At 44.1% G+C, this 15,647-nt stretch overlaps 1 protein-coding gene across 2 annotated transcripts in view; it reads left to right on the top strand.

Annotated features, from left to right (window-relative positions):
* The window catches only part of STIM2 (stromal interaction molecule 2), a 162,445-nt gene that overhangs the window by 70,053 nt on the left and 76,745 nt on the right, over positions 1–15,647 (top strand). For both annotated transcript variants that reach the window (XM_062213281.1, XM_062213282.1), the window contains exon 2: positions 115–245. In XM_062213281.1, the coding sequence (XP_062069265.1) occupies positions 115–245 (131 nt within the window). The remainder of the gene's footprint in view (positions 1–114; positions 246–15,647) is intronic.

Here is a 15,647-nt window from a genome sequence, read left to right as displayed (position 1 = left end):
CTCCAAGCCTCTTAGTTTGAGGTTCAATTGGTGTTTTTTCTTTTCAGTTGCGTTATCTGACTGCAGCCTGCGTTGGTATCTGGCAGTAACTAATTGCTCTTTCCTCTGTTTCAGATCCCTGCATGTCCCTGAGCCCACCGTGCTTTACAGAAGAAGATAGATTTAGCCTGGAAGCGCTTCAAACAATACACAAACAAATGGATGACGACAAGGACGGGGGGATTGAAGTAGACGAAAGTGATGAAGTAGGTGGAAAACTTTCTCCTGGTTTTCTCTTAGAGCAGAGTGACAGAGCTGCTCGTCTCAAGTTTTCCCTTTAGTCCTCAGTATGACTCAACTGTTTCATCTTCAACATCTTTAGTTTTGATTTTTTAAGTTTAAATTTCATCCTCTGTGTTTACACTGTGCTCCCTGCCCTGCCCTCCCCACCTCCATCTGTATAATAGTCTTCCTAGCTTGTTAAAAAAGTCTTCACTCATATTTCCAGATTTCTCAAATGACTGCGTCAGTTATCTATTGCTACTTTACAAACTACACCAAAATGTAGTAGCTTAAAGTGACAACAGTTTATTATCTCTTCTGATTCTGTGGATTGCCTGTGCTCATCTGGGCAGTTTTTCTGTTCCTTTAGGTGTAGACTGAGGTCATGGGGGAGCTACTGGGATGGGAGTATCTAACGTAGCCTGATATCATGATCTCTCTCTACATACCTGTCATTATTCGGGAGACCAGCTCAAGCTTCATACCACATGACAGCTGGCTTCCAAGTGGTAGTGTTCCAGGAGGCCAGGTTCCCCTGTGCAAGTGCTTATCATGCCTCGGCTTGCCAATATCAAGTGGACTAAAGGAAGTCTTTTGGCTAAGCTCAGAGTCTATGTGGGAGAAGATTACCCATGACACAGATAACCAAGAGGTGTGGTTCATTGCTAGTTGTTTGCTGAACCTGCTGTTTAGGTTTTAAGCATTGCCATCTGCCTCCTGGGTCAGATTTCTCTCTGAGTTTCTCTGGCGAGAGTGTTCTTTTTTGTGACTGTAGGCTCATTCTAATCAACTCCCTGGTCGTTTTTCAGGCCTCTTCAGTCTCTGTTGCATTCATTGCTGTTGAAATACTTCTCTTTGACTTTTTTTACGTAGTACTAAGTTACATTATTTTCCTTACTGTTATGAAATGTCACAGGTCAGGGACATCCTCTGATAATCACTGTAATCTATCAGTGACATTCTCTGAAGGTTGGTTCTTTTTTTTTTTTTTTTTTTTTTTTTTTGACAGCCAGAGTTAGACAGTGAGAGAGAGAGACAGAGAGAAAGGTCTTCCTTCTATTGGTTCACCCCCCCAGATGGCCGGTACGGCCAGCACGGTTGCGCCGATCCGAAGCCAGGAACCAGGTGCTTCCTCCTGGTCTCCCATGCATGTGCAGGGCCCAAGGACTTGAGCCATCCTCCACTGCCTTCCTGGGCCACGGCAGAGAGCTGGACTGGAATAGGAGCAATGGGGACAGAATCCAGCGCCCCAACTGGGACTAGAACCTGGGGTGCTGGTGCCGCAGGCGGAGGATTAGCCTAGTGAGCGTGGCGCCGGGTGAAGGTTGGTTCTTGACATGCTCAAAACATTTACCTTGAGAATGACTGTCCATTTTTTTTTTTATAAACTTTCCTGTCTAATTTTTTTTGAAGATTTATTCATTTATTTGAAGGTCTGAATTACACACAGAGAAAGGAGAGGCAGAGAGAGAGAGAGAGACAGACAGACAGACAGAGAGGGGTCTTCCATCCGCTGGTTCACTCCCCAGACGGCCGCAACAGCTAGAGCTGTGCCGATCCAAAGCCAGGAACCAGGAGCCTCTTCCGGGTCTCCCATGTGGGTACAGGGGCCCAAGGACCTGGGCCATCCTCCACCGCTTTCCCAGGCCATAGCAGAGAGCTGGATCGGAAGAAGAGCAGCCAGGACTAGAACCAGCGCCCATGTGGGATGCCGGCGCCTCAAGCCAGGGCATTAACCTGCTGCGCCACAGCACCGGCCCAACTGTCCATTTTCAGTTACTTAAAATTCTTCAAGCCTAAGCCAGTTCATATTCCTGACCTGACTGTATTGTTTTCTGCTGACATTTTTACAGTGTTGTTATTTTGCTTTAAATTCAGTGTGTGTTTTTTGTTTGTTTGTTTTTTTAGATTGATTTATTTATTTGAGAGGTAGAGTTACAGAGAGGGGAGAGACGGAGAAAGGTCTTCTGTCTGCTGGTTTACTCTTCAAGTGGCCTCAATGCCTGGAGCAGGGCTGATCTGAAGCCAGGAGCCAGGAGCTTCTTCCGGGTGTCTCACGCAGCTTCAGGGGCCCAAGCACTTGGATCATCTTCTACTACTTTCCCATACCATAGCAGAGAGCTGGAATGGAAGAGGAGCAGCTGGGACATGAACCGGTGCACATAAGGGATGCCAAGGCAGTAAATGGCGGCTTAGCCTACTACACCACAGTGCCGGCCCCTAAATTCAATTTTATTTATTTATTTTTAAATCCCAGCTCTCCTACTTTAAATTTATTTTTGGGGTGGGCGTATGTGTGGTGCAGTAGGTTAAGTTGCTGCTTGAGATGCCGGCAGCTTCCTACATTGGAGAGGCCTGGTTCTAACCCCAGTACTCTGCTTCTCTCTCGCCAGCTTCCTGCTAATGCAGGAGGCAGCAGATGATGGCTCTAGTACCTGGGCCGTTGCCACCCACACAGGAGAACCTGATTGAGTTCTGGGCTCGTGGCTCGGGCCTGGCCCAACCATGGCTTTTGTGGGCATTTGGAAGTACACCACTGGATGGAAGGTCTCCCTCCCACATCTATCTTGCTATCTTTTGTTCTCTGCCTTTCAAATAAAAATAGGGGGAAAAAAATCTATTGCTGTTCAGTGGCACTTGTGGCTGAGCTGAATCCAGAGCTGAGAGCAGGGAACCAGTTCCCAGTCTCTCATGTGGTGGACAGGAATCCACTTACTTGAGCCATTACTGCTGCCTCCCAGAATATGCATTAGCAGGAAGCTAGACATAGGTGGGTATTGAACCCAGGCGCTCCGGTGTGGGATGTGGGTGTCCTAATTGTTTTTTTTTTTTTTTTTTTTTAATACTTATTTGAAACCCACAGTGAAACGGAGAGGAGAAATAGAAAGAAAGAGATCCGCCATTACTGGTTCACTCTCCAAATGGCCGCAACAGCTGGGGTGGGACCATGCTGAATCCAGAGCTTTTATATCTTTAGTGACTTTAATATCATCTATTAGTATTGATATTAAACTTGCTTCAGCGTCTGGTAGATCCAGGCAGGTAATTTTTAGCAAATGGTAAATTCTGGCTTTTGTTTTACATTTATTAAATTCTTCATGGAAGTACATCTTGGCTATAGAGTTTTAAAAGAATACCTAATAAGCATTTAGAATATGTGTGTGTAGTGAGTGAATATTGGGAAATGAAATTGCTGGAATGGCCCAGGCCTGTAAGTTACCATGGTGGGCTGTGGACACTGTGTGTGGGCAGCACTCACGGGCTAAGCAGTGGCAGCTCCTGAGTATTTTTCAACAACAGAACAAACAATTAAGGAGTAAAACAGTATAGTTTTTTTTTTTTTCTTTTTAACAGGCAGAATGGATAGTGAGAGAGAGAGAGACAGAGAGAAAGGTCTTCCTTTTTGCCATTGGTTCACCCTCCAATGGCTGCTGCGGCCGGCACATCTCGCTGATCCGAAGCCAAGAGCCAGGTGCTTCTCCTGGTCTCCCATGCAGGTGCAGGGCCCAAAGACTTGGGCCATCCTCCACTGCCTTCCCGGGCCATAGCAGAGAGCTGGCCTGGAAGAGGGGCAACCGGGATAGAATCTGGCACCCCAACCAGGACTAGAACCTGGTGTGCCGGCACCGCAAGGCGGAGGATTAGCCTGTTGAGCCACGGCGCCGGCGTAAAACAGTATAGTTTAACAGTCTTTTTCTGAGCATCTGTTGTCAGCCATACAATGTTCGAGGTGCTGGCATTGCTAAGGTTCACAAGATATTTGGTATGCTTAGGACTAGTCATTTTATGGAAAAAATACATATTGGTGTGTGCTAAAGAACCAAGAAGTGGTACAGAATCAATAGTGCATAGATATAGGGCCGGTGCTGTGTCATAGTGGGCTAAAGCCTCCGCCTGCAGCACCAGCATCCCATATGGGCGCTGGTTCTGGTCCCAGCTGCTCCTCTTCCTTTTGAGCTCTCTGCTATAGCCTGGGAAAGCAGTAGAAGATGACCCAAGTCCTTGGGCCCCTGTACCCATGTGGGAGATCCGGAAGAAGCTCCTGGCTCCTGGCTTTGGATTGGCTCAGCACTAGCCATTGCAGCCATTTGGGGAGTAACCCAGTGGATGGAAGATTTCTTTCTCCCCTTCTGTCTCACTGTAGCTCTTTCAAATAAATCTTTATTTTTTTCAAAAAGGCTCTATGTAAGTAGTGTGTATGTGTACTTGTATATTACATATTTTACATATTTATACACACAACTATTATTGTTAATGTCTTTTTAAAATGTTCACAAAAACACAAATTAAAGAATGGGATAAAATTAAATATGGATGTAAATTCTAATATTTTCTCCCTCTCAAGTGAATTAAATTATATATCCCTGTGGGAGCTGAGCAATCCACTTTGGAGGCTGCTGCAGTAATGAATATAAGCAAGGTCGAGTTAGAAGTCACATAGACTTCATTCCATTTTTATAAGGACAGACTGAGAAATTTTCAAGAAAGCAAATTCCAGAGAGACACTGCTGATGGGATTTATCCTTCTGTTGCTGTGTGCAGATTTCTTACACATAGCACTTCAATTAACGTTATTCTTGTGATGACCACTTTGCTTTTCTTGATTGAAATTAGCTCTGATGCCAGTAAGAGAAGATAATGTGAGAATGGAGCAAAGCTCAAAATTTGTCACTTTGGTTGCTTCTCTGTTTCCTTTTGCTTAACTACTGCAGTTTCAGTTATTTAAAATGGTATGAGGACTCCCTCTCTACTACCTTCTCCCCTCTCTCCTTTCCCATATATATAATACACACACACACACACACACACACATATATATATATATATATATATGAAGCAAGATAGAAACAAAGATGGGACATTCTAATACTTTACATTTAGCCTAGCCTTAGCGACTGCTGAAGGACCTAGAAGATTATTGTAGCCTAATTCTTGGGCCTCAGTGGAGAGAAGTGGATGAAAAGGGAGTTGGCTTAGTTCTGAGAACTTGCTTTAAGGAATAGAGAGCAAAAGTATTTTCCCTGGATCAGCAGCTGTATCCTAACATGAAAACGTGTTAGAAATGCAAATTCCCATACCCCACCCCAGCCTGTGAATCAGACACGTAGGTGTGGGATCCTGCATTCTGTTGTAACGAATCCTATGGGTGATTCTGACGCCCACTGAAATTTGAAAACCACTGGGTTAAATCTCCAGGATACTGAAGAGTTTGAAATTCTTTGTTTTGATCTTTTATGAACAAATCTTATTTTTTTTAATAATTGGATCCAAGAAGAAATGGTTTTTGATTTATTCTTTGTACTTTAATAAGTCCTCTGGTTGTTTTTATACTTTAATAATATGATAGTCTTTTTTTTTTTTTTTTTTTTTTTGACAGGCAGAGTGGATAGTGAGAGAGAGAGACAGAGAGAAAGGTCTTCCTTTTTGCCATTGGTTCACCTTCCAATGGCCGCTGCGGACAGCGCATCTCGCTGATCCGAAGCCAGGAGCCAGGTGCTTCTCCTGGTCTCCCTTGCGGGTGCAGGGCCCAAGCACTTGGGCCATCCTCCACTGCCTTCCCGGGCCATAGCAGAGAGCTGGCCTGGAAGAGGGGCAACCGGGATAGGGTCCGGTGCCCCAACCGGGACTAGAACCCGTTGTGCCAGCGCCGCAAGGCAGAGGATTAGCCTGTTAAGCCACGGCACTGGCCAATAATATGATAGTCTTAAGGAAAGACTAGGAGCTTGCCTGTGGCGTAGTGGGTTAAAGCCCTGGCCTGCAGCACTGGCATTCCATGTGGGTGCTGGTTTGAGTGCCTGCTGCTCCACTTCCAGTCCGGTTCCCTGCTAATGTGCCTGGGAAATCAGTCGAGGATCCAAGTCCTTGGGCCCCTGCACCCACGTGGGAGACCAGAAGAAGCTCCTGGCTCCTAGCTTTGGATTGGCTGAGCTCCGGCTGTTGCTGCCATTTGGGGAGTGAACCAATGGATGGACAACGCCTCACCCCCCGTCTCTTCCTCTCTCTGTAACTGTCAAAAAAAAAAAATAATAAATCTTAAAAAAAATAGAAAAAGAAAAGACTTTTGTATTCCTGTGCTTGGAGAGTTTACTGTTAACAAGGTCTGCCTTGTTCTGGAGGAAGTCAAAGGCAGTTACTGTAAAGCAAGGTTATACTTGTATTTTTCAGGGCTGGGAAGATCCTCTGCTTTGGTTATTAAGTCATTGTGTAAGTTATGGAGACAGGTTTTTATCAAGTGCCTCATTGTTTTGTAGTTAGAATATTTCTTAAATTGTGGGATTTCTGTTCTGTCTCAGTGTTTAGTTAGTTGAATACCCAGACTCTTATGTCTTGCCTTAACAATTATGGTGTCATTACTGGGCTTAGTCCTCTGTCTCCTGATTCTTCAGTTCATGTACCACCTGCTGCTATCTTCCTGTTTATGACATTTGATAAGAACTGACTCTCCCTGAGTGTTTCTAGTCCTGTCTGTGCCTCTCCTTCAAAGCAACCACCCTACATACCAGAGGGCTTTCCCCTGCCTTATCCGTTGCCATCCAGACTAGCTAAGGTCTATCCCCAAATTCTGATTTATGATAGTGGTGGCCTTAGCCATAGAGCATTTTGAGACCTTCCTTTGGCACTGCATAGTTCAGTCCTGTATGGACTGAGGCGGCTTTTGTGGTGAACTCGGAACTTCAACAGCAGAACATAGTGTCCGTGGAAAGATACACTTCAAATGATGAATAACCACTCTTAAATGCAGCTGATCGAGACATTGGGAATAAATGGCTTACAGTGTGAAATCTGTCCTTGAAGAGCCAAAAATTCCAAAAACATTTTGTGGCATCATAGAACATGAACACATTCGACCCGTTCCTCTGGCCTGTTTCTGGAAATGACTGCAGCTCTTGCTTCAACTAGTGAATCTTGCAGTCCCCTGCTTCCTTAGGCCATGTCATAATTATATGGTTTCATTAGAAAATCATTTCTCATTCCTGCTTCATTAAATAAAACCATGCCTTTATTGCAAAATTTAACACACTGTCTGCCTTAAATTACTGTTGGTATAGATCAGGTGACGCTGTAATTCATCATCCTAACAGGGACTGTTCTGAGAGCAAGAGAGGATGCAGGTGTAAATCGGGACGGTCCCACACAACGACCTGTGTCGTCACACTCATCTTAGGGGTGGCCCCAGTCTGCTTTGTACTGTACTATTACTTGTGTCTTGTTCCCTCACTAAGTCGTTACTCAGTGGGTCTAAGTTTTGTTGACGAGATTTGTGCTATTAGTAAAGCTTGGGCCTGCTTCAGATGAGTTCATCACCTCCAGTCCTCGCTTAATGGGCAGCTTATTTTCCAGTAACATGACAGAGATACTCAAGAATCTTCCTGTTCCTTTTTCACTTTGAGATTTTTGTTTTGTTCTCTTTATTCTCTAGAAATATTCTTTATTCTCTAGAAATGATACAGTACTTGTTGATCCTTTCATTGATTTTTTAGAACATATTTTTAGTGATGCATTTCTTGACTTTCTCAAATTTCCTTTCTTTTTTTTTTTTTTTTGAGAAACCCGTTTCCCGTGTATTTTTGAAGTATAATTGACAAAAATTGTATGTCATTGTGTGTGATGATATGGTACATGTATCAAATGTAAAATGGTTACCAAATTAAGCTAACTAAAACATCTGTCAGGACTGGCATTGTGATGTAGGTGGTAAAGCTGCTGCCTACGACACTGAGTTCTCAGGGGGCACCTGTTTGAGTCCCTCAATCCAGCTCCCTGCTGATTGCGGGGAAAAGCAGTGGAAGATGGGCCAAGTGCCTGGGGCCCTGTACCCATGTGGAAGACACAGATAAAACTCTTGACTCCTGGCTTTGTTCTGGCCAACACCAGCTATTGCAGCCATTGGGGAGTGAACCAGCATATGGAAGATCTCTTTGTCTTTATTTCTCTCTGAAACCTTGACTTTCAAATAAAGAAATAAATCTTTTTTTTTTTTTAAAGATTTGTTTATTTGACAAGTAGATTTACAGACAGAGCAGAGACAGAGAGAAAGGTCTTCCATCTGCTGATTTCACTCCCCAAATGGCTGCAAAAGCTGGAGCTGGGCCGACTCAAAGGCAGGAGCCAGGAGCCGCCTCCTGGTCTCCGATGTGATCCCAGGGGCCCAACCACATGGGCCATCTCCCACTGCTTTCCCAGGCCATAAGCAGAGAGCTGGATCAGAAGAGGAGCAGCTGAGACATGAACTGGCATTCATATGGGGTGTTGTAGCTGCAGCAGAGGCTTAGACTACTATGCCACAGCTCGGGCCCCAAAAATAAATCTTAAAAACAAAAAAAAATTCAGGTTTAGGGAACCTTGGTTTTTAAAAAGTGCAGTGAGATTAATGAGTACATTTGGGCTGAAACCTTTTTTTTTTTTTTTTTTAAGGATTTATTTATTTGCAAGTTAGAGCTATAGAGAAAGCGAAACAGAGAGAGCAGAGAGAGAGAGAGAGAGAGAGAGAGAGAGATCCTTTATCTGCTAGGTTCACTCCACAGGTGACCTCAGTGGCCAGGCTGAAGCCAGGAGCCAGAAGCTTCATCTGGGTTACCCATGTGGGTAGCAGGGTCTAAGTCCTTAGGCCATCTTTGGGTGCTTTCCCAGGTGCAGTAGCAGGGAGCTGGACTAGAAATGGAGCAATCAGGACATGAACTGGTATCCATATGGGGTGCTGGCACACAGGCAGCAGCTTTACCTGCCTTACTAAACCACAACACCGATCCTGGTCTGAAACCTTTTACCATTAGCTGGTTTGTGTTTGTGGATATTCATTTTTTGTTTAGTTCCTGAATAGAAGACTCAATTTCACAAGTGTTGCAGAAATTAATAATAACTAAGTGTTTGAACAATTATTGTTGACAAACTGCTTTTGAGTTTCAGATTTTTAAAATTTGTTTTCTAATTTTAAGATTTAACGATCCTAAGCATTTTGTCATATTTACTTCATATGTAGATAATATATATTTATTCATATATACTAATTTTTCTTGAAAACAGGGATATTAATATCATAAAATATGGGACTTGTGACAGTCATCACTAGAGTGAGGAAAGAAAGGTGTATGATCATATAGATGGTATAATTCAATGAAGACGATATTTGTGACTATTCATATACCAAATAATGTGACAGCCACACCATTTTTATACTCTTTCCGAAGGGTGCAAAATGTGGTATTTGTCCTTCTGTGTTTGGCATTTTTCAGTTAGCTAAATGGTCTCTAGTTTCATCCATTTTGCTGCAGATGTCAGGATTTCATTATGTTTTATGGCTGAGTAATACTCTGTCATGTGTAAATGTTCGACATGTTTTTTTTTTTTATCTAGTCTTCAGTTGACGGACCTCTAGGGTGATTCCATGTCTTTGCTATTGTGAATTGGCTGCTATACACGTGGGAGTGCAGGCATCTCTTTCATAAGCTCACTTCACTTCCTTTGGTATATTCTCAGAAATGGATCGTATGGGAGGTCCATTTTTAGTTTTTCGAGGAATCTCCATACTGTTTTCCATAATGGTTGTGTTTGCATTCCTACCCACAGTGTACTAGGTGTGCCCTGTTCTCCAAAACTTCACCAGCATTTGTTACTTCTGTTTTGGATAATCGCCATTCCAACTGGAGGGAGATGACAGAGCTGTTTGGGTGGTGGTAAGGTAAAGTGTTGTGCTGTGTCAGGGAGGTGTAAGGTAAAATCTTGTCCTCAGATGAGCCCAGCATGTGTGATTATGACATCATGGTTTATAAAGCTTTGGTATTGTCTCACGGTATCTGCAGCAGCGCTTTTCTGAGGTGGACAGGACAGAAGCACAGATGGTGCCACTGTTTTTCAGATGAGGAGACTGAGGCTTAGACAGATGAAGCTCCTAGGTCACCTCCTCGTGTGCATAAGGAGAACTGGAATTAGAGCCCAGCTATCTCAACTCCGAGCGCTCTCCGTAACATGTTTACACGTGGCTGTGGAATGGGAATGGTTTTCACAGGTTGAGATGATAGGTAGGATGTTCTTAGATACAGGGGACAGAGTAGGGAGAAAGTGCTGAAGCAGTAATGTAGGGTGCTAATTAGGCAATAGTGAGTCCTTCAGTCTGGAGTATTACATTGTTAGGCAGCACTGGCCCCTCGTAGAAACAGTTCTAAGGAGATAACCATATTCCCTCCTTCCTTACCTGCCTCAGTCCCCCCTCCTGCCTTTCTTGCTTTGTTTTTCCTTTAATTTTTGCAATGACATAATTTCATTTTACTGTATAACCACAGGCTTAACGCATCACTTACCATAATGTTCAACAAGTAAAAAGTAAGAATACCACTGTTCCATAGGAATATAGACAGAGCTATAAGCAATAATCAAATCTTAAGATATCAGTTTCAGTCTTACACAGTGTTTTTTTGTATTCTGTGTTAACTACCAGTCTTTTTTGGACCACAGGGGATGCTGGCACTGCAGACAGAGGCTTAACCTGCTGCATCACAGCACTGGCCCCAAAATAACTTTGCATGATTCCCCTTTCTGCTTTCCTGATTGCCCCATTATTTCTCCTTCAATTAAACAGAGTCCCTCAGAAGGACTCGAGTACTGTTTCTCGCCTCTTGCTCTTTCCTGAACTCACCAAGGCCTTTGTCTGCACTCCTTACCACCCAAACTGTTCTCCTATGTCCCTGAGTGTTGTCTGTGCTGCGGTATCTTCACGTCACTCATGACAGTGTCACGATACATACAGTCTGTCGCAGGTCACTTTGTGGGCTGCACAGACTAGGTAACTTAGAAGAAAAAGACACTGATTTCTCATGGTTGTGGAGGCCGGGAAGTCCAGGGTTGAGAGGCTGTCATCTGCTAGGCCCTTGTCACATTGTCTGCAGTGGAAGAAAAGCGAGAAGGTGAGAGCGAATGAGGAAGAGCGAGGGGGCATGGAATTCATTTTTATAGCCGCCCACTCTCAGGATGGCAGACTTCCGTGAGGAACGGAGGAACGGCATTGGTCTGTGCAGGAGGGCAGGGCCCTGGTGACCTGAGCACCTCTGTAGGTCCCGCCTTTCAGCCTTGCTGTTGCCTTGGGGATTATGTTTCTAACACATGAGTTTTATGGGATATGTTCAACCCATATCTTTTTTTTTTTAAAGATTGATTGATTGATTTGAAAGAGTTATACAGAGAGGAGAGGCAGAGAGAGAGAGAGAGAGATCTTCTATCTGCTGGTTCACTCCACAACGGCTGGAGCTGGGCCAATTCAAAGCCAGGAGCAAGGAGCTTCCTCCCGGTCTCTTAGGCGGGTGCAGGGGCCCAAGGACTTGGGCCATCTTCTACTGCTTTACCAGGCCATAGCAGAAAGCGGGACTGGAAGTGGAGCAGGACTCAAACCAGTGCCCATATGGGATGCTGGCGTTGCAGGCAGTGGCTTGACCCGCTACGCCACAGTGCTGGCCCTTCAACCCATATCAAAGTTGAACATACTTTCCTTTTTAAAGTACTTTCCTTTGCGTGGCTCTCAGGAGACTATGCTGTCCTCATTTTACTTACTTCATATTGATTGCTTGTTTTTAGCTTCTTTGCTGGTTTCCTCTTTATCTCCCATATGTACAGGTTTTTATCTTTATACTGATGCCCTTGGTTGTCTCACTTTATTTCAAGACTTTCAAATGCCCTCTGTTCATGTGAGTCCTGAGCTTCAGACTCTTAGATCCCTTGGCGTCAGCATCTCTCTCCAATTGGATATCTAATAATCATTGCTAAGTGTTCAAAATTGAGTCTTGGTTTTCTGCTTGACTCATATCTCTTCTTTGTTGTCTTCATTTCTTATAACACAGTTCCTGTTTAAACAGCTGCATCATAACAATCCCTGAGTGGGCCAAAAATGTTGGCATCATCCCTAGTGTTTTGTGTTCTCATCTGCCACTGGTGATCATTGCTGCGATCCATTAACTTATTAGAGGCTGGAAAATGCCAGTATTTTAATTCCGTTTTTCTTTTTTATTAGTCGGACTATTTCTGTTCCTTTTTTTTTTTTTTTTTAAAGATTTATTTGTTTGCAAAACAGAGTACAGACAGAGAGAGATATCTTCCCTCTGCTGGTTCACTCCCTAAATGGCTGCAATAGCTGGAGCCTGGGCCAGACTGAAGCCAGGAGCGTGGAACTCCATCTGGGTCCTCACCTGGGTGGCAGGGGACCAGGTCCTTGGGCCATTTTACGATACTTTCTCAGGCACATTAGCAGGGAGCTGGATTGAAGAGGAGCAGCAGGGACAGCAACTAGAACCCATATGGGATGCCAGTGTTGCAGGTGGTGCCTTAACCTCCTATGCAACAACACTGGCCCCAGTTGGAATATTTCTTTAAGGAGTAATTTCAGCATATCAGTTATCTAGTTTCTTGTTTGTATAGGGAAGGCAGGATAAATGCTTGACTCTTTTGCCTATTTACCAAGTTTCAAGAAGTAATTTTCAGGGGTTCTCCGAAAGAGACAAAAGACAGATGTATGTGTGTTTAGTATCATAACTTTGGGATTTAAGTGAGCTTCAGGCTATTACTAGCTTTTTTTTTGTTTCAATTATTACATGTTTAGCTAGTGGAAGCTTATTTGGGCTTGCATCTGGATCTGCTGGATTCATTTGGTGGTCTTTGATGGGTTTCTTGCTTTCCAGTGTTAAAGATCTTTGTTCTAGGGGCCGATGTTGTGATATAGCACATCCCTGTTTATCCAGGATATGTTCCACTTCTGATTCAGCTCCCTGCTGATGTGCCTAGGAAAGCAGCGCAAGATGATGCCAATGCTTGGGCACTTGTACCCTTGTGGGAGGCCCAGGAGAATTTCTTTGATCTGGCTCAGCCCCTGGCCGTTGTAACCATCTGGGCAGTGAACCAGTGGATGGAAGATTCGTTCTCTCTTTCCTTCTCTTTCTGTAACTCTTTCAAAAAATAAATAAATCTTTAAATAAAAAATTCTGGCCGGTGCCGCGGCTCACTAGGCTAATCCTTCGCCTTGCGGCGCCGGCACACCGGGTTCTAGTCCCGGTTGGGGCACCGATCCTGTCCCGGTTGCCCCTCTTCCAGGCCAGCTCTCTGCTGTGGCTAGGGAGTGCAGTGGAGGATGACCCAAGTCCTTGGGTCCTGCACCCCATGGGAGACCAGGAGAAGCACCTGGCTCCTGCCATCGGAACAGCGCGGTGCGCCGGCCGCAGCGCGCTACCGCGGCGGCCATTGGAGGGTGAACCAACGGCAAAAGGAAGACCTTTCTCTCTGTCTCTCTCTCACTGTCCACTCTGCCTGTCAAAAAAAAAAAAAAAAAAAAGAAAAAAAGAAAAAAAAATTCTTTTGTTCTGTGTTCAGCTTGCACATTTCTGATCCTAGAGTTTAGTTTCTTCAACCATTTCTTCAAGGAGCCTTGATTTCTTTTAGTGGGAAACAGTATTTGCCAGACCAGAGCTGAGGTATAGCAGTGCTGGGTTAGTCAAGGTTTCTATGCCTTTTCAGTGTATATGGCTAGGAACTATTTTTCATTAGTTTGTTTTTTAAAGATGATATGAACTTGACAGGTTGAGCACTACAAGTTTTCAGTTTAACTTTATTGATCTTACCCTCATGTCTTCCTGTAATCACACTGAAAACCCTGGATTTATTCATTAGATTATTCCTGAGGATGCATACAACAGTGTGTATCAGGACAGCAGCACTAGCATTAACACCAATGATCTGATTACTGAGAACCGTTTAAGCTTTTAATCTCTCAGTTCTTTTTTATTTATAGGGTGTATCCCGTTAGACACTACCGATGCTGTAGGCCACGGCTTTGATCCGTATGCCACAGAGCCAGCCCTGAGTTTAATATCTGAAGCTCCGTGACCATGAGTCAGGGCCTAGCTGGTTTCCAGGTTATGGCAGAGGCTCAGTGATGTGCAGGACCCTGTGTCAGCTCTTCTCTCATTGGCTTTCTTCTCACGATTGGAGATGCCTGCACTACCTTCACACATTGTCCTTCCGTGATAATATCAGAAGTGAGGAAATGGGAGGGGGTGGTGTTCTCCGCTTATCTCCACTTGTCTTTCTCTCTTTTATCTGAAGAAGAGGGCACATATTCCTATATATAAAGTAAACATGGAGTAGATATTTCATAGAGGAAATGCAGATGATTAATAAATATATCTGAATTAGTAATCTCAGAATTGAAAAATGGAAAGTAAAATACATTACTTTTTATTTTCCAAGTGTTAAAAATTTTTGTGAAAATAAAAATGTGTAGATACTCATACACAATACAGGGAGGAGTGTGGGTTGATCCAGCATTTCCACAGAGCAATGTGTGTATATCAGAAGCCTTAGAGTTGTGTGTCTAAGAACCTAGCCTAAGGAAAGGAGCTGAGGTTGGCAAAGATCTATCTGCAGGGATTTTTCTGTGTTGGCATGGAAAACTTGATATTCTTTAAACATTCTATAGTAGAGCTTTCGTTGGTGAAAGACATTGCATTCCGAATAGCTGAAGTGTACAGGGAAACATATTGGGTGTCAAAATCAGACACTCCAGACCTGCTCAGGTCTGGGAGATTCGTGTGCTGGAGCAGTCGTCTGTCAGAACTCTGGCTCTTTCTCTCCTCTTTCTCTTTATTTACCATGTTCTCAGGCTGGCTGTCTATGTGCGGTGGCAATATAGCCATCAGCAGCTCCAGGTCAGTAGCCCCAACAAACAGAGCTTATTTGGTCCAGATGTTTCAGAAGATGTGTTTGGTGGGATGCATTTTGGCTCTAATTGTTGTGATGCATCAACAGGCCCACCTGTAGCCATTTGCTGTGGTCACAGGAATAGGGACTTTTTTTTCCCCAATATTTATTTATTTGAGAGGTAGAGTTACAGACGGAGAAAGAGCGAGAGAGAGAGAGAGAGAGATGGAGAGAAAGGTCTTCCATCCATTGGTTTACTCTCCAAATGGCCACAACAGCTGGCGTTGTGCTGATCCAAAGCCAGGAGCCAGGAGCTTCTTCTGGGTCTTTCACACAGGTGCTTGGGCCATCTTCTACTGCGTTCCCAGGCCATAGCAGAGAGCTGGATTGGAAGTGGAGCAGCAGGGACTAGAATTGACACCCATTTGGGATGCTGGCACCACAAGTGGAGGATTAACCTACTGCGCCACAGCACCGGTCCCGGGACTTTCTTAGTGGCCAGGCATCCTCAGTTCTCCACAGAGGATAGGAACTGGGGACTATGGAAATACAGCTACAGGACTGTAAGAAGTAGTCATGTTCAACTAATGATGACCTTGAAAATACTTCCTGTGAAAAGATAATTCATAGTAGAATTTTTCCATTAAAATTGCAAAAAATTAGAAGAATGCAGCCTTCACTAGTCTGGAAATGCCTTCAGTTTCTGGCATGGC

The sequence above is a fragment of the Lepus europaeus genome, chromosome 16 (genome assembly GCF_033115175.1).
Source record: "Lepus europaeus isolate LE1 chromosome 16, mLepTim1.pri, whole genome shotgun sequence".
Taxonomy (NCBI): Eukaryota; Metazoa; Chordata; class Mammalia; order Lagomorpha; family Leporidae; genus Lepus; species Lepus europaeus.
Note: the sequence above shows the minus strand (reverse complement) of the source record. Positions and strands in the feature narration are given on the sequence as shown.